Source organism: Primulina eburnea, chromosome 1 (assembly GCF_022965805.1).
Source record: "Primulina eburnea isolate SZY01 chromosome 1, ASM2296580v1, whole genome shotgun sequence".
In the NCBI taxonomy this organism is placed as follows: domain Eukaryota; kingdom Viridiplantae; phylum Streptophyta; class Magnoliopsida; order Lamiales; family Gesneriaceae; genus Primulina; species Primulina eburnea.
In genome coordinates, this window is record NC_133101.1 from 49,256,248 (window position 1) to 49,277,080 (window position 20,833).

Genomic DNA, 20,833 nt, shown 5'->3' on the forward strand with positions numbered 1-20,833 from the left:
AATGAGACTTCATGGAATTCCTGTCACCATTGTTTCTGATAGAGACCCAAGATTTACTTCAAAATTTTGGGGAAGTTTTCAAGAAGCATTAGGTTCAAGATTGGCTATGAGTACTGCATATCACCCACAGACTGACGGTCAGTCTGAACGAACTATTCAAACTCTGGAAGATATGCTTCGCGCTATTATTATTGATTTCCATGTTGGATGGCAAGATGCTTTATCACTTGTATAATTCTCATACAATAACAGTATTCAACGTAGTATTGGAATGGCACCATTTAAAGCCTTATATGGAAGAAAATTCAGATCACCATTATTTTGGGATGAAATAGGTGAAAAGCAACTGACTGGGCCAGAACTAATACAAGAAATGAACGATAAAATCCATTTGATCAGAAAACGAATAAAATCTGCTCAAGACCGACAAGCTAGTTACGCGGATCGGCGAAGGAGGCCGCTTGAATTCAATAAAGGAGATCGAGTATTCCTAAAAATTTCACCATTCAGAGGAACAGTTCGATTCGGCATCAAAGGAAAATTATCACCGCGCTACATTGGTCTATACGCAATTCTAGAACGTGTGGGAAGTTTGGCATATCGGTTGGCATTACCACCTGCATTATCAAAAATTCATAACGTGTTTCACGTTTCCATGCTACGGAAATATGAACCCGATCCAAATCATGTTCTGCCGCCAGATGAAGTTGAATTAGACCCAACACTAGCATATGTCGAGCAACCAATTTGTATTTTGGATCAGAAAGAAAAAGTTTTGCGTAACAAAACAATTTCCCTTGTACGTGTTAATGGTCTCGTCATGGAGAAGAAGAGTCTACTTGGGAATTAGAGAGTCAAATGCATCAGTTATATCCTCAGTTGTTCAACTAGGTATGAATTTCATTATTATTATACATGGTCGTAGCATTATTACCATTTCGATTTCGGGCCGAAATCTATTTAAGGAGAGGATGAGTGTAAGGCCCTAAAATTTATTATTAATCACATCAAGAAAATCAATAAATATAAATTAAAGAAACTAGAATATATGTACATACATACATACATACATATATATATATATAGTATATATATGTATATATATATATATATATATATATATTTCTATACGTGCATACATATATGGCATATTACGGATGAAGTGGATACATATAGCCAATAACTAAAAAATGAATTTTTATATAAAAATAATAATAATAATTATTATTATAATAGACGTCCCTACAAAACTCAAGGGTACAAACGATATATATAATATTATATTAAGAGAGGTGAAATAGTGAAAAAATTTCCCTATAGATGTGAAATGAAAACAACTTGCCGTTTCAATCATTATACGGATAACCTTACTAAGGAAGGAAGAAGCCGCTATAAAAAGAAGGGAAGAAAGGATTTTCTAACATAGAACCGAACCCTTCAAAAAATAATAATAATAATAATAATATAATAAAGTGAAGCAACTCTCCAACATTATTGGAAGCTCTCGGAGAAGGTATGAATTATTTCATTACTAGTATTTTATCTACTTTAAAGATATAATATATCTAGATATTGCGTGAATGAGCCAAAAGTACAATCTAATATGTATAATAACTATAAACTTTTGTTTCATGTAGGTGCCTAAAACATAGTATTAGTTATATATATATATATATATATATATATATATATATATATATATATATATATATATATATATATATAAAATGATTTGAAGATTTTAAGAATATTTACTACTAAAATATGGAGTCTTAATGCTTACAAGATCAATTTTTTTATGTGAAGTAATTAAGAAAAAATTTATTTCTAAACTCTACGTTGCAAATATATTAGTATTGTTTTCATTCTATTAAAGTTTATAATGTTACTTATATATATGCCGTAAGTAAGAAATCCCCAAAAGTACAATGGTAAAATAGATATAATATAACATGTTAAATAGATCTCTATATTGAGGATCGAAAATAGTAAGTCTATAATAAATACAAATAGATTTCAACTGAGTTGAGAATAAATAATAATAATAATCATGAACATTTATTTAATTTATGTGATTGAATAAATTGAATTTCATGACTATTTTGCAAGGCTATAATAAGTATATAGTAAATACAATTTGGAATTATGAATTACAAAAATTTATTGAATCTCAAGTTTAATTAGATGAATCAAATGAGTTATGGTTAAAGTTGTTTGAATTGAAATTGTATCAAATTATTTAACGTGTCCAGAGTTAAAAAATTTATCTATTATTTTATATATAATAGATCAAGGATTTTACGGAGCTAAATTTCACTCGTTGAAATAAATTCATAACAAGATATGTTACTATCGAGTAATATACAACAGGTACCCGTAAAATTTGATATTTGTTGAATTTTGATTATTTGTCTACATGAATTATTTGCCTATTACATAAACATCGATGCGCGAAAGTAAAATATATTTTACACACATGTATTTTATGTATATATATGTAGCATCGATGCATGACACGACATTGCATTTCATTTTGAACCTCGATCTTATTGATGACCTTTTTGATATTTTGTGTGTATGATCGAGGTGATATATTTGGGATGATACGGAGCTGCAACTAGACCGAGATATGTTGTAGGCTGATAAGGTGCAGTATGTCTGTAGTCCCTGGCGAGCTGACCGACACATGGTACTAGACTGGCGGAGGAGTGGCCACTACGATAGTGTAGCCGAGCCTTGCCTGTTGCTCGAGCTATTGTTATGCTGCATTTACCGATTGTGCAGTATCCATTATTCTGTTTACCCTGCATGTGGATTTTCCCTGATCATGCATTGCATCCACATATCATTTATTACAGTGCATGTTGTTTTTATTTCGATTTTAATATAATGAGTTATTACTCACCCCCTCAGGGGCGGTTATCTTCTATGTGTGGTTGGTAATCAGGGAAAGATGCCATACATAGTTCTATTGGGAGATGACTGGTCTCAGGAGAGCTTGTATGGAGTGATGCTCGTTGATGGATTGTTGACATTGGTAGAGGAAGTATTTTATGACTGTCCTGGTTTACTAGTGGAGTTAGGGACATAGCCTGTGATACCGTCCATCGCAGTGATAGTCAACTGGACTGCATATGTTCCCATCTGCCTTATGGGAGGAGATATATATTGAACTAAGAATATTATCGTCGAATATCTTTGGAAACGAAATTTTATTTGAGCCCAAGTCGTCGTGTATTTAAAAAAAAAACATTTTCCGCTGTAGAGTTAAAACAATAGTTAAATTAACTAATGAATGGTAATTACCGTTGACAGTCGAGGGTCCCACATAATTTTTGAAAAAACACATAATCTCACTTTTCATGAAATAAGAAAAATACTTATTTTGACCGATAACATACCTATTTTGGTGTTCCGGATATTTGATTTGGCTATTTGAATATTCCAAATGTATAAAAAAATACTTGAGTTTCAACTAATATTAAGTGAATTTTGATGGTGTCATTTGTGAAATTAAATTATAATACATAAATCGGTACAAAGAGTATCTAATTCGAGTCTACAAATACTTGATTTTACTCCATAAATACTCATATCCAATTATTTGAGGATGTCAAAATAAAGTTTGAAGTTAATATTGAGTTGTATTGATGATATTGAGTGGTATTGATGATATTCGTGAAGTAAAAATGTGAAACCTAAATTAATACAAATTAAACATAATTCGAGTCCGTAAATACTTGATTTTACTTTTTAAATACTCAAATTCGATTTTTGGAGTATGTCAAAATATATAGTTTGAATGTAATATTGAATGACATTTGATGATGAGATTTGTAAATTAAAAATATGACACCTAAATTGGTACAAATAATATCTAATTCTATTTCACATATACTTGATTTTACCCTTTTAAGACTCAGTTTCGATATTTTGGGATTTAAAAAAATATAGTTTCAACTAATATTGAGTGACTTTTTGATTATGTCATTTTTGAAATTAAAATGTGATACTTAAATTGATATTAATGAAGTAAAAACGTGATACCTAAATTAATACAAATAATATCTCATTCGAGTCCAGAAATACTTGATTTTACCTTTTAAAGTCTCAAATTTGATTATTTGACGATGTCAAAAATATAGTTTGAAATTAATATTTTCTATGGTGTCATTCGCGAAAAAATATGATATTTAAATTGGTACAAAGAAACGTAATTCGAGTTACAAATAATTGATTTTACCATATAAATACATGATATAATTTGAAGTTAATATTTTCTATGGTGTCATTCGAAAAAAAAAAATTGATATCTAAATTGGTACAAAAAAAACGTAATTCGAGTTAGAAATAATTGATTATACCATATAAATACACATTTCTGATTATTTTGAGGTGTCAAATTAAACATTTTCAATGTCACATTTTCAGGTATCACATTTTTAATTCACGAATGTCACTATCAAATAATTAATATATCACATTTTTAGGTATCACATTTTTATTTCACGAATATAAATAAATATAGTTTTAAGTTAATAGCTTTTGTTGGTGATATTACCAAATGTCATTTGATAATATCCATAGAGTCCAATTATGTACTATTATTATTAAATTAGGTATCACATCTTTACTTTGCGAATATCATTATCAAATACCACTCAATATTAACTTCAAACTCCATATTTTGACATCCTCAAATAATCGGATATGAGTATTTAGCTGGTAAAATCAGCTATTTGTAACTCTAATTAGGTTTTTCTTGTACAAATTTAGATATCACATTTTTACTTCGTGAATGACACCATATAAAACATTAACTTCAAAAATATGTTTTTTTGAAATAATCAAATTTGAGATTTTAAAGGGTAATATCAAGTATTTCTGGACTCAAATTATATATTATTTGTATTAATTTAAATATCACATTTTTACTTTACGAATATAATCATCAAATATCACTCAATATTACCTTCAAACAATATATTTTGACATAAAAAATTAATTGAATTTTAGTTTTCAAGGAATAAAATCAAGTATTGATAGTTAAAGTCCAAAGTAAGATAACGTAATTCAACTACGTTCAAATCTAGGAAAAATATAAAATTCTTAATTAAATTATTTTAATTGTATTAGTTAGATGTGGCAGACATGTTTTCATGTTTAAAATATGTTTTTCTATTGTAATGCATAAAAATATGTTTTTAAGGGTTATTCGAGACGCGATTGAGAAACGAAGACCATGAAGAGAAAATATTTTTATTAAATGATTTTTAAAATTATTTAGTATATGGTGTATTTAATGTGTTATTTTCGAAAACGATGCTTTCTAATATATTTTTAAGCGTCGAGTCATATTCTAAACCAGTACTCGATTTTCGACGAAAATAAGGACTTTTGGGAATATAATACTTTCAAAAACTTTCCTAAACGAAATATTTTACCTACTTTCTAATGGGCCTATTATACCAAAGTTTTTGGGCCAAGCTTCTACCAAATATTTTATATCAAACCTTGAAAGTTTACAAGCCCTAAGACCCGTCAAAACTCACGCCTCAAGCAAGGAAGAGTCCTAGATTTTCTCTCAACATTAGCAGCACACACATCCACACGTTTTTAGCAAATTCACTTGAGTTTTGCAAGGACAAAAACACAGCAAGAACTCTCGTCTCTTCGCCAATGTCCCTCGCGTCAAAGATTTTCGTGTGTGAAACACGCAAAGGCACGTATTAATCTTCCTTCACTCATCGTTCATACCATAATATGTGTTTTTATACATGTTTTCATGAAAAATATGATACACTTTTCGATTATTTTCGTTTTTGTTTCTTATACATGTTAACACTTGGGTTTTCATGCTGTTAAATTCATGTTAATGATGCACCAAGGGGCTGCCATGGTAGGGCCATTAAAAGGGACATATTTCAGTAAGTTTAAGATCCCTTAGATGTGGGCTAAAGGTTTGTGATGGAAAGCGTGCTGGGCACCTTGAGGTGCTTCGAACACAATAAATCAGTGAGCTGAAATAGCTCGTGTTCTAAGAACATATACACCGATGAATTAAATCGAGTTTTTTGTTACAAACCAAGCAAAAAACACTCGAAAGTAATCCCTCGTTAAGAAAACCAATATATTTTATATCCTATGTAACTGAATATAAGGGGGATTAGCTATCGCATGTATCAGTTCAGTTATGGTGAGAATTGAACTGATCAAGTCAGTTTAAAGCTAGAGGTTAACAGTTAGAGTACACAAGATATGTTTATGGATGTTTGGAAACTTCAACTGCTCCTACGTCACCCATTCTACCACCTTGGGTAGGTTCTACTAGAAGACTTTGATTAATTACAACAAGTGCAATAACCCACCCAGCTTATGACTTACCCACTGCATAACTGAACTCCCAGACTAGACTGAAGGCAGGACATTCCAGTCAACACTTGTTTAATGTCTGTGTTTCAAAAACTACATACACAAGTTTATTTTCTTTGTGAAAGACTGTATTTGAGTGGTGGGGTGTGTGTGTGTGAGAACTGATCTCTGAAAACTACCTGAAAGCGTTCTCACACACTGAGGGAAATATGCTTCTAATCTAAGCCGATAACACGATGAGTGTTCCCTCTACGCTGATTGCTTCTTGTAAGCTGATATGCAATAATCGTGCCCATTCTCTGTATCTTCACACACTTATTGTATTGTATATTTATATCTTCAATGATCTTCAGCTTCTATTTATAGGCGTTTGGCTTAACGTATAGTGAGACTCAATTATTATATCTGTTGCAGCTTGAATGCATTCCTTCAGATTCGTGTCTCGACTTTTCAGACATCTATGTTGGAACCTTTTGTCTTAAAGCTTTGCTGCAACGTCCAATATTGTACTATTGATAGTAAATTTGCTTTTGTACCTTTATGCGTAGCTGGATTCCATATAATAAGCTTGTATAGTTCTGTAGCAGATTGGTTCCTAACAGATGCTCTGAACTGGTCAGTTAAACTAGTCTTGAAGTTGTTTGGTGAAATCGGTTGGCTCGTTAGCTGAACCGGTTTCACTGATTCAGTTGAACTGGTCTGTTGGGTTTATCATTAGTTGAGCTCTTCATCAGCTGGTCGGGCTTCTGAAGGTATTCTGTTGAATCACCTATCAACTGAACAATAAGTGGAATTGCTCTTGATACATCAGTTGGACTGATTCAGTTTGATCAGTCAGTTGGCACTTTCAGTTTGCTTCTCGATAGCTTCAGTTTTGGCTTGATAATTGACATTTCGAATTCTGATCAGTTGCAATATCTGCGCACTTAGGTAAAATCATTAGAAACAAAATAACAAGATTTGTTATCATCAAAATCAAGATTGCGAACATAAAATGTTCCAACAGGTTGAATAAGTGAGGTCAAGGGCTGCACGATTTTTGGGTTGAGGGGAACTAGGGTTTCAGTTTTAGGGATCTTAAAGGGGCCGGATGTGGGCTGCGTTTGGGTCACATCCAGAGGTCTTAAGAGGGCTGAGTTATGGTCCTAGATGGTTTGAGGAAAGGCTGGTACGAGGAGCATGGTTGTGGGTGCTAGGTCGTCGCGCGAAGCTTGTAGCCGCACGGGTTGGAGGGCTGCCAGAGTAGGGTCTGGAGAGGCTGGTCTAAGTGGGTCCTAAGGGTCCGGTCTGGGTCCTAAGAGGGTTGGTCAGGGTCTGTTCCACTCGGTTAGGGGCTAAGTCGAAGGAATTGATGGCTTGGTTTGTAAGGCCCGAGATGTTATCAATTTTATGAGACCCCGAAAAGAAAATATTATTGATGGCATTTTTGTAAATAAGTGGAAAAATACTTGAATTAAATTTGATGGCAATTTGGTAATTAAGTGGAAAAATACTTGAATTAAATTTGATGGCACTTTCGTAATTATGGAGGGACCAAATTGCAAATAGTGGAAAGTTGAGGGACTAAAGTGCAAATATGGAAACTTTGGTGGGACACTTGTCTTTCCATGCTTTGAACGTGTATTCCTCATCCCAAATTCAGAATTTCAGCCAAGAAAACCGAACCTCCATGGTTATTAGCTCCAAGTTTTCTTTTATATCTTAGAAAAATTATTGTGCAAGATCCGGCCGTCTGATTTTCGGCCCGAGTATAGTTCTGTGATCCTCTCGACACGAGCTACAACTGGACGTAAGTTTTATTGAATTCTGGTATCATTGGAAATTATGATATTGTAGGAATTTGATATAATTCATATATGGTGTTCTGGACATGTTAGACATCGTAGAATCGAAGTCAGATCAGAAAACAGATTGATTCTGGAATTGTTATGAAATTCTGATTTTATTGATTGAGAATTGAATAGATTTGGATTATAGATTGATTACAAATTGTATCGGATATGGGTTATGATTTGTAATTAATATCTGGAGATATGGTATTGACGGGAATACTGAGATTGTGCCGATGTGTCGCTGATTGGAATTAATTCAGATTAATCAGATTCAGAGTTGAATTGAGAATGAAACATTGATATTATGATTCTTGATATATTGTTTTAGATTTACAGAGATAGTCTTGAGTTCAGAACTTCGATTGCTTTAGACCGAGACTACAAACGAAAGGTATAAGTCAATGTGGTATTGGGAGATGGACTTAAGTCGGTTTAGACTTGGGTTTCCCTAAATCACATACTTTACTTTATTGCATTGATATTTGCATTGATTGATGATATACTTGTTTTCTGGAGTTATAGATTACAGGTATTAGACGAGTAGTCTTATGACAGAAGTGCCGTTAGTGGTGGGATCACCACGGGCACATTGCACGATGTCATAAGATGGTGTATTGGCGGATGTGCCAATGACTGTCACTGGATGTTTGGTTATCGATGTGGATAGGATGGTGGCTTTTTCTATTACTGTTAATCAGTATTGTATCGATGTGGATAGATTAGTAGCTCTTCTATTACTGTTAATCGATGTCATATCGATGTGGATAGAATTAGAGTTGCTTCTATTACTGTTAATCGGTACTATATTGATGTGGATAGAATAATAGCTTCCTCTATTACTGGTAATCGATACCGTATCGATGTGAATAGAACTGGAGTCTTTTCTATTACTGTTGATCGATACCATATCGGCGCGGATAGAACTGGAGTCTTTTCTATTACTGTTAGTCGATATATGCATGCCAACTTCTGGAATCGGGATCCCTAGACTAGGACTGAGTCTAGTCTGAATGATGTAGCTACGAGTATTGTCGACAGTGTGATATTGATTATGTTTCAGACTTTGTTACATATATCTGTTACCTGATTACATGCGTTATATTGTTTATATGATTGCATGTTTCGTTGATTTATACTGGGAGTATATTCTCACCGGTTTATCCGGCTGTTGTCTTGTCTGTATGTGTACTTGACAACAGGTGAGACATGATCAGGGTCGAGGAGATGAAGAGAGAGATCGTGATTAGAGTGGTGGCACCGGACTTGGACTAGAGATAGGGTTGAACACTTGATAGTAGTTGTCAAACCCTAGTTTGTATAAATGTGTTGTAATACAGGACTTGTATTTTATATACTAATATGTATATATGTTTTAATTTCACTACGTTCCGCATTTTAAAAAAAAAATTAGACCCTGTTTTTAATTGATTAATTAGTCCCAATTATGATTAAGAACTTGATTAGCGTCCGGGTCCCCACAACAGGTGGTATCAGAGCGATAGATCCCTTAGACTAAGATAGAAGCTAGTGAGCGGGGTAGATTGATTTTCTTTCCTGCTTTTGAGTGCTAGCATGATTCCTGTTTTAATATATGCTACCTGAATTATCTGATATTGATATGGTATTGTATATTATCGGAATGGATCAGCTGTAAGATGATCTGAGGAGGATTGAAACTGGTAAGTGGTATTTGGAATTACTAACCTCTTCGGTTATTAGATATGCCTCCGAGAAGGATACCAGAACAGGGGAGTACATCGTATCCTTTTATGGATGTGACCCCTACTCCAATGGAGCAATTGTTGAAAAGATTTCAGTCTTTCCATCCACCGACTTTGAGAGGTACGGAGAATTCCGTGGAATGTGAAAGTTGGTTGGACGATATTGAATCGATGTTTGACTCCTTGGAATATACGGAGGAAAAGAGGGTAAAACTGATAGGACACCAACTGCATGACGTTGCTAAACATTGGTGGATCACGACTAGAAGGGCATTGGAACAACGAGGTACGGCCATTACCTGGAATGTGTTTAAGTCTGAATTTTATCTACGGTTCTTTCCAGTTTCATATAGAAAGGACAAGGGAGCCGAGTTTGCAATCTTGAGACAGGGCCAGTTAAACATTGAGGATTATGTGGCTAAGTTCTCTACCCTGCTCCGCTTTGCCCCTCATGTGGCTGGGAATGATGAGGCCGTTGCAGACCAGTTCATAAATGGTCTAAATCCTGAAATCTTTACCCTGGTAAACACTGGAAGGCCAAACAATTTCACTGATGCTCTGAATCGAGCTAAGGGAGCCGAAGCCGGATTGATAAGACAGAAAGAGGCTTCGTTTGTGCCTTCAGTACCGAGTTCACAGATGCCTCCACCATTTCCTCGATTTGAAAGTGGTAGTGGAAGTGGGAAGAAAGACTTCCTGAAGGCTAAGGGGAAGAAATTCAAGAAAGCTGGAAGTAGTTCATCCAGTTCGAGTGGCTCTAGACAGACTGGTCAGGGCCAGAGTTATACAAGACCATACTGTAGCACTTGTGGAGGGAAGCATTCCACTGAACACTGCAGAGGAGTGTTCGGCAACTGCCGCATCTGTAAACAGCATGGACACTTTGCCCGAGTGTGTCCACAGCGTGGTGCCCAGGGATCACAGGCAGCTGAGTCATCTGGATCAGTGGCCCAGACAGGGAGACGACCCTCTGCCGTTCATTCCTTTCAGCCAGCACCGTCTACTCTGTCACAGCAGAGGCCAGGAGGGGGCCAGAGAGCGAGCCAGCCTCCTAGACAGCAGGCCCGATTGTTTGCTTTGACTGAGGAGCAGGCACAGGATGCACCTGATGATGTCGTGGCAGGTAACTGTTTTATTTCTGGTTATCCTGCATATGTACTGATTGACGCTGGTGCATCACATACTTTTATTTCTGAGAGGTTTGCATTGAGTCATGCGTTACCTATTGAGTCATTGTCTGCGGTAGTGTCTGTCTCTTCTCCGTTAGGGACAGGGCTGATGTCAGTGAAATCTGTTAAATCGTGTATACTGCAGTACGATGGATGTAAGATCGAATTAGACTGTATTGTACTTGGAATATCTGATTTTGATTGTATTATTGGTATTGATACATTAACCAAGTATAGAGCTACAGTTGATTGTTTCCACAAGATAGTTCGATTCAGACCTGAGATGGCTGAAGAGTGGAAATTTTATGGTAAGGGTTCTCGAGCCAGAATTCCTTTGATATCTGCAATGAATATGACACGATTATTGCAGAAGGGAGCGGATGGATTCCTGGTATATTCAGTTGATTTACTGAAATCGAGCCCATCATTGGCGGATTTGCCAGTGGTGTGTGAATTTGCTGATGTCTTTCCAGATGAGATTCCTGGATTACCTCCGATTCGAGAGATAGACTTCAGCATTGAGTTGATGCCAGGAACAGTTCCGATTTTGAGAGCTCCATACAGGATGGCACCGATCGAATTGAAAGAACTGAAAGAACAGTTGGAGGATTTACTGGCCAAGGGATATATCAGACCGAGTGTATCTCCTTGGGGTGCTCCAGTACTGTTCGTGAGGAAGAAAGATGAGTCGATGAGATTTTGTATCGACTACCGGCAACTGAATAAGGCAACGGTAAAGAATAAATACCCTTTGCCTCATATTGATGATCTGTTTGATCAGTTGCAGGGTTCTTCAGTGTATTCCAAGATCGACTTGAGATCTGGATACCATCAATTGAGAGTCAGGGACTCTGATATCTCTAAGACTGCATTCAGAACCAGGTATGGACATTATGAATTTATTGTCATGCCTTTCGGTTTGACTAATGCACCGACGGTATTTATGGGATTGATGAACCGTGTCTTCCAGAAATATTTGGATGATTTTGTTATCATATTCATTGATGATATATTGATTTATTCAAAGAATATGATTGAACATGCTGATCATCTGAGGACTGTGTTGAGAATTTTGAGGGCGGAGAAACTATATGCTAAATTATCGAAATGCGAGTTCTGGTTGAAACAGGTGATATTTCTGGGACATATTATATCCGGAGATGGTATATCCGTTGATCCCAGTAAGGTTGAGGCAGTGATTTCGTGGCCGAGACCGACATCTGTACCAGAGATACGCAGCTTTATGGGTTTGGCAGGATATTATCGACGATGGGAGTCTCCAATTTGATAGAAGACTGCTGTTTGTCTGGATTAGTATTTGAGACAGATCAGAAACCCATGAGATTATGTGCTATTCAAGCGGAACCAGAGCTAATTTTGAAAATTAAAGCGGCTCAGAAAGGTGATCAGAATATACAGAAGTCGATTGCTATGGTTAGAGCTGGACATCGATCGGAATACCAGGTTCGAAATGGTATTTTGTATGTGAATAATCGTTTAGTTGTGCCGAATGTTTCGGATTTGAGACAACGAATACTGTCAGAAGCGCACAACAGTCGTTTTAGCATTCATCCTGGTGGCAGGAAAATGTATAATGACTTGAAGACACAGTATTGGTGGAAACAGATGAAATCTGATGTTACTGAATTTGTAGCCAAGTGTCTTAATTGCCAACAGGTGAAAGCTGAAAGAAAGAAACCAGGAGGATTATTACAGAGTTTGTCCATTCCTGAATGGAAATGGGATCACATTTCCATGGATTTTGTGACGCAGTTACCGAGATCCTCCCGAGGTTGTAATGCGATTTGGGTCGTGATTGATCGGTTGACCAAATCAGCATGCTTTATTCCATACAAGATGACGTACAGATATGACCAGATGACGGATATTTACGTCAAGGAAGTTAGATGCCGAGTGCCAAAGTCGATGACGCGTGATCCTGGTTTACTTCCACTCTGGCAGTTGCCAAGCTTCGTCGAAAATATTTGAGTACCGTTCTCAGACTATGACTAGAGCGTCGATCGGAAGATATGCTGACTGTAGGCTTGACTTAGCTGGGCAGATGCATTGCCTCTTTGCGAGCACAACAATAGCTCAACGGTCTCTTTGGGTTGTACGGAAAAATGAATCGCTCTTTGGAGTACCTCTGAAGTTCATTCTGGATCCTGATCAGAGATATAACTGAAATAAATGATTCAGAAGAAAATGAAGGCAGCTCAGGACGACAGCCAATATGCCAACCTTCAGAACCTTGTATTTGAGGCAGGAGACCGAGTATTGCTGAAGATTTCTCCTTTCAGAGGTGTTGTCAGATTTGGCAAGAAAGGGAAATTGTCTCCACGATATGTCGGTCCTTATGAAATTCTCGAGAAGATAGGAGATCGTGCCTATCGACTAGCATTGTCGCCTTCATTATCTGGAATACATGATGTTTTTCATGTATCGATGCTGCGGAAATATCTCCCTGATGATTCACATGTTATTCAACCAGACGAGACTGAGCTGGATGAGACATTGACTTATGTCGAGAAACCGATTCGGATTATCGATCGTAAAGAAAAACAGTTCAGAACAAAGACGATTCCACTTGTGAAAGTTCAATGGACTCGTCATGGTGTTGAAGAAGCCACTTGGGAAACTGAATCTGACATGAGACAGGAATTCCCAGCATTGTTTCACTGATATAAATTTCTTATACAGTTTTGTATATACACTCATTATGGATATGATTGATTACCTGTGATTTCGAGGGCGAAATCATGTCTTAGAGGGGGAGAATTGTAAGGCCCGAGATGTTATCAATTTTATGAGACCCCGAAAAGAAAATATTATTGATGGCATTTTTGTAAATAAGTGGAAAAATACTTGAATTAAATTTGATGGCAATTTGGTAATTAAGTGGAAAAATACTTGAATTAAATTTGATGGCACTTTCGTAATTATGGAGGGACCAAATTGCAAATAGTGGAAAGTTGAGGGACTAAAGTGCAAATATAGAAACTTTGGTGGGACACTTGTCTTTCCATGCTTTGAACGTGTATTCCTCATCCCAAATTCAGAATTTCAGCCAAGAAAACCGAACCTCCATGGTTATTAGCTCCAAGTTTTCTTTTATATCTTAGAAAAATTATTGTGCAAGATCTGGCCGTCTGATTTTCGGCCCGAGTATAGTTCTGTGATCCTCTCGACACGAGCTACAACTGGACGTAAGTTTTATTGAATTCTGGTATCATTGGAAATTATGATATTGTAGGAATTTGATATAATTCATATATGGTGTTCTGGACATGTTAGACATCGTAGAATCGAAGTCAGATCAGAAAACAGATTGATTCTGGAATTGTTATGAAATTCTGATTTTATTGATTGAGAATTGAATAGATTTGGATTATAGATTGATTACAAATTGTATCGGATATGGGTTATGATTTGTAATTAATATCTGGTGATATGGTATTGACGGGAATACTGAGATTGTGCCGATGTGTCGCTGATTGGAATTAATTCAGATTAATCAGATTCAGGGTTGAATTGAGAATGAAACATTGATATTATGATTCTTGATATATTGTTTTAGATTTACAGAGATAGTCTTGAGTTCAGAACTTCGATTGCTTTAGACCGAGACTACAAACGAAAGGTATAAGTCAATGTGGTATTGGGAGATGGACTTAAGTCGGTTTAGACTTGGGTTTCCCTAAATCACATACTTTACTTTATTGCATTGATATTTGCATTGATTGATGATATACTTGTTTTCTGGAGTTATAGATTACAGGTATTAGACGAGTAGTCTTATGACAGAAGTGCCGTTAGTGGTGGGATCACCACGGGCACATTGCACGATGTCATAAGATGGTGTATTGGGGGATGTGCCAATGACTGTCACTGGATGTTTGGCTATCAATGTGGATAGGATGGTGGCTTTTTCTATTACTGTTAATCAGTATTGTATCGATGTGGATAGATTAGTAGCTCTTCTATTACTGTTAATCGATGTCGTATCGATGTGGATAGAATTAGAGTTGCTTCTATTACTGTTAATCGGTACTATATTGATGTGGATAGAATAATAGCTTCCTCTATTACTGGTAATCGATACCGTATCGATGTGAATAGAACTGGAGTCTTTTCTATTACTGTTGATCGATACCATATCGGCGCGGATAGAACTGGAGTCTTTTCTATTACTGTTAGTCGATATATGCATGCCAACTTCTGGAATCGGGATCCCTAGACTAGGACTGAGTCTAGTCTGAATGATGTAGCTACGAGTATTGTCGACAGTGTGATATTGATTATGTTTCAGACTTTGTTACATATATCTGTTACCTGATTACATGCGTTATATTGTTTATATGATTGCATGTTTCGTTGATTTATACTGGGAGTATATTCTCACCGGTTTATCCGGCTGTTGTCTTGTCTGTATGTGTACTTGACAACAGGTGGGACATGATCAGGGTCGAGGAGATGAAGAGAGAGATCGTGATTAGAGTGGTGGCACCGGACTTGGACTAGAGATAGGGTTGAACACTTGATAGTAGTTGTCAAACCCTAGTTTGTATAAATGTGTTGTAATACATGACTTGTATTTTATATACTAATATGTATATATGTTTTAATTTCACTACGTTCCGCATTTTAAAAAAAAAAAATTAGACCCTGTTTTTAATTGATTAATTAGTCCCAATTATGATTAAGAACTTGATTAGCGTCCGGGTCCCCACATGGTTGAGCTAGGGCTTGGTTTGAACTAGTGCAGGAAAATTCAGTAGCCTCTAGGCTTGTTCAAGGGTTTTAAATGGCTTGATTTGGGTTTCATAGGGTATGGTTAAAGTGTTAATCAGATATGGTTCAAGTTTGATAAAGTTTCGAGTCGATTCGGATTAAAACCGAGATGTTGGTTCAAGTTTTGAAACGAATTGGAAAATTAGTCGATGAACTTAATTTTACGTCTAAGAAATGTTTATGGGTGTATTTTAAGGTATTATGTTAAGTTCGGATGGATTTTGGTCGTCATTTAAATGTCTAAGGGTAAATTGGGAAAGTTAGGGTTTCAGAGGCAAAACGATCATTTTACACCTGAAAAATGTTAAGACGTCCTGACAGTGCCCTAAATGCTGTAATGAATGTTAAAATATTTATGTTAAAAGATTATGAGATTTTATGATGAAAAAGGATAATGCTAAAAGATGTGTTGCATGCTTGTTTTAAAATAAAAATATGCATGAATTTTTATAAGTGATATATATGATGAAAAGATTTGAAGGAGGTGACATTAGTTGTGACTAATATGAATACAAAATAATATGATTATATGTAATGCCAAAACTCAGTTGACGGGTGAGAGTGTCGCTGATGTACTCGCCGCCTAGTACCATGGTTATTCATAAGAATGATCAATTAACCAACAGCTGAAAAGATAGTCACAATTAATGATTTGAATTCAATAAAAATGAAACATATATGTATATGATGAAAAGAAAATTATATGATGAAATGACAAAGATTGAAAGTTATGCATATTCATGAAAAACTATTTTATTAAAAGTATTTTTACTATTTTTTGTGGACGTATATGTATTACTTGTTATAATGGTTAAGGTATGTTGAGTCAATAGATACACTAGGTGTGAATGATGCACTTGGGCATGATTTTGAAGGACTTGATGGTTGAACTGGCTAGACTGATGGTGCACATGACCCGAGAATCTTTGCTAGTTTTCCGCATTAGTATAATTTTAAATATTTTATGATTTTAATGCTTTTGAGGGGTTTTTGAGAGAATTTAAGGGCTTATACTTCTTTTTAAAAATGTTAGTTTTAGGTTTGGTTTTACGGTTTACGATATTATGTTTTGCACTACGTTACTTTGGATTTTTTAAATAATAGGTTGGTTGATTTATTTTAAATGGTGCAATATATATATATATATATAAACACATACATATAATATATATATATATATACACATACATATATATATATATATATATATATATATATATATATATATAGATTTAAAAGAAAAAAATATAAAATTCTAGTATATTTTAAAGAAAAACGAGTAGTATACGTTTCAATTAGTATCAGAGCAACATTCTTGCAAAAGGTTGTGCCAGTGCCAGTTCTGGGTAGCTCAGTCGCCAAGCCTCAAGTCTGTAAGTTTAAATGCTTTAAATGATTTTTATTATGGTATTTGTATGTTTACATGATTTATAAGCATAAGTTACACGATTAAATGCTACGGGAACTTAATTGACATTTATGTTTAAAATGATGGATAAATGGTTAAACGCTTAGATTTAATTGCATGTTGGTTACATTAGAATTTGGAATACGTTCGGATATAACGCCTCCCAGATGCGCACCTAATACTGATAGAAATACTGATACTCATGAGGATCGTATAGAGAATGCACCCCCACCTCCAGTGGGGATGCTGCTACTAGAGTGGTGGAGGGTATAACACGCTTCTTTGAGCAGCAGGCTTAGTATGCTTCAATGCCACAACATGATATGTATGATCAGTTCAGGATGATTGGGATAATAAGGATGTAAAGTCCAAGAATTTAATTCACATAACCTGAATGCATGCAATATACAATTTATTTAATTATGTTTTTAATTATGTTTATGCATTTTATGCATAATTATTGCATGATAGAATTTATTTCATGAAATTTTAAAATTTCATGCATTAGGGTTTCTAGATGCATTTTGCACTTGAACGAGGAACAGAGACCGGAGAATTATCAAGAAAATTATTTTTATTACATGATTAATTTTTATTAATTAATATAAGATGTTTTAAATGTATTTTTCAATAAATGAGCTTTGTTGGATATTTTTTTTAACCGTCAGAGCATATTTTTCAGCAGTACACAAATTTTATCTAAACGAATGACTTTTTGAGGGTTCGGGTAATATTTTCAAAACTTACGAAAATGAAATATTTTTCGGGAGTGTATTTGAGCTTAATGGGTCTACTTTTAAGCTTATTGGGCTTAAAAATTTTGTTAAACTTTTTAAATTAACATTTAGGGCCTATTATCTTGTAATTAGCTAGTTAATTATTTCTTAACCTATACCTAAACCTAATTACTTCACACCAGCCGACACCTCCCCCTTCCCCTATCAGCTTTCTCTTGGTTTCAGCAAACCTTCAGCAAGAAAGGTTCGGCCATAACAATTCTTGCAAGAAAATTCCTCCATTGCCTTCCCCTCGCGTGGTTCTTCAAAGTTTTCGTTCAAAATACATCAAGGCACGCCATGTAACCTTTTTTTGCATCATTCACGTCCTATATTGCCGTGCTGTATGTATTTGTGTGAGAAAAGTTTCGATCTAGCCTAGAACATGAAGGACTTTTCGGTTTTACATGAGATTATTGCATTGTTTATTTCAACTCTCACGTTTTCTTGAATTGTGCAAGGAGGATGCCGTTTTGTTTATGCTAAGGGGATATTCAGAGCATTATAGTGGAGTCATGAGGCTGGTGTAAGATTGATGGTTTTAGAGTGAAGGCCGAGAGGTGTAGCGGGCAAGGGGTTTCTCGTTTTTTTTTGTCAGATTGGTGGGTAGGCGAGGACCGGTGGTGCAAGGGTCACTATAGACCTTAGACCAGACTCTGGTGGGTCTGAACCATAGTCTGGAAAGGCAAAAACGCTGATGGTCCTGTCCTAGAAGCCGCAAGAGAGTTGGATGAGTTGGGTTCGATTTAGGTGTATTGGGAAAGTAGCGAGCATACGATATGTGATTCATGCGTGGGGCTGTTTGCGGGGGTCCAGTAGGTTCAGATACTTCCTAGGGTTGTCTAGTAAGGGCAGAGTCGTGGCTGGTTCGCTTGGTTTTGGGTTAGGGAAGAAAGCGTGATAGGTGTTGCGCATGGGGGTTGCATAGGTGAGTTAGGAATTTTTCCAGCACATTGCAGCTAATGGCAATGGGGTCTAGGGGCTTAGTATTGATGGTTTTAGGGCCTTTTAAGTGTTTATAAGATGTTGTAAAGAGTTAGGAGAAATTTGGTTAAGTTTCTGTTCGATTCAGGTTAAAACCGTGACCCCGGTCCATGTTTTAAAACGATTCGGTTAAGTTTTATATTGGGCTCGAGTTTACGTCAAGAAATAATTTTAATATGTTTTGGATGTTTTAATCAGTTTGGTAAGCTTCGGGTCAATATTTAGAAGTCCAGGGGTTAAATGGTCATTTTGGGTTTCTAGGGGCAAAATGGTCATTTCGCACCCGGGGCGAGATTTCAGCCATGGCAGCGCCCTGAGCACATTTTATCATGTTTTTAAAAGTTTATGCACTATGTTCATGATTTTTACGAAATTATGATAGATATGTTGCATGCTTGGTTTACAAGAAAAATTATGTATATGCATGCTTTTATTTAAGTGGTGAAAATGATGATACGTTTTTAAGGAAGTGAGTTAGTTGTGGCTAACACGATGAAACAATAACATGTAAGGCCGGGGTTCAGTGGACGGGTAATGCTGTCACTGATGTCCTTGCCGCCGGGTACCACAGTCACACATATATGGATCCATCGACTGACATAATGATACGAAAGTCACAGCTAATGAACGAAATTCAAATTAAGAAAATGAATACGTATATGTTTTTGTGATGATAAGTGTCATGATTATTATCATGTTTGTCAGATTTTAAGTTATGCATACATCTTTTCACGATCATAAAAATGTATGTTGATTATGATATTTTTCACTGTTGTGTGCTATGTATATGTACTTGTTATTTCTGGTACAGGTGTGTTGAGTCTTTAGACTCACTATGCGTGTGTGATGCAGGTGAGCATTTTGATCAGGAGACCGCAGGTGCCGAAGACTGAGTAGGTAGGCAGGATGTGCGAACACGACCCAAGACCACACTTTTCCGCACATCACGATTTTTGGAGAGATGAGAGGATATGGATATTTTATACATAAGTTTTGATATATTGCTGATTACTAGTATTTTTAATGGTTCACGCTTGGATTTATTACTTGCTTGAGTTTGATCATATTAAAGGACATGGATTTTTTATACATTGGTTTTGATATATTGCTGATTATTAGTATTTTTAATGGTTCACGCTTGGATTTATTATCTGGTTGAGTTTGATCATATTAAATTACATTATTTTTAAATGTTAAATATTTATGATTACGTTTAAATGATATTTTCTTTAGTAGGGTTGCTTTTCGTTCAAATATTAAGTATTTAATTTAAAAATGTGAGATTTGCAAAAAAAAAAAATATAGTAAAAGCATTTTAAATCAGTAGAAGTCTCTGTTGGTGTCAGAGCAAGGGTCCTGTTTAGTGTTGTGCCGCCGCCATCTTCTGCAGATAAGTCTTCGAACCTCAAGTTCGTAAGCTTTTATGTTTTAAATGTTTAAAATGATTTACTATTAACACTTGCATGTTTAAATGATTTAAGCTTTATGATGATCTACGGTATACGTTTAACTGCTTTTACGATTTACTGTTTTAAAAAACTAGATTAATTGCATGATGTGTTACATTTATAAATTGGACTGTATTCAGATATGTCTCCCAAGCGTGCTCCTAGTGCTGATAGACAGGATGAGATTCCTGGAGGTGGAAGAGGACCTCCACCACCATCGCCAGGGGACCCAACTACCCGAGTACTGAGGGGATAGCAAGGCTCATGGAGCAGGCTCAGCAGGCTACCCCTCCCAAAGACTGATGCTTTTGAGCAGTTCCGTTGGCTCAACC

The 20,833-nt window shown here is 35.7% G+C and overlaps 1 protein-coding gene across 1 annotated transcript; it reads left to right on the forward strand.

Moving 5' to 3' along the window:
- Nucleotides 1-271: 271 nt before the first annotated feature.
- LOC140807639 (uncharacterized) lies at nucleotides 272-850 on the forward strand. The gene has a single exon (XM_073164584.1). It carries the CDS (start codon nucleotides 272-274, stop codon nucleotides 848-850), a length of 579 nt encoding a protein of 192 aa, XP_073020685.1.
- The last annotated feature ends 19,983 nt before the right edge of the window (nucleotides 851-20,833 follow it).

Bases quoted from the DNA above. Each gene is read 5' to 3' on its own strand.
- LOC140807639 (XM_073164584.1), top strand. From the start codon at position 272: ATGGCACCATTTAAAGCCTTATATGGAAGAAAATTCAGATCACCATTA.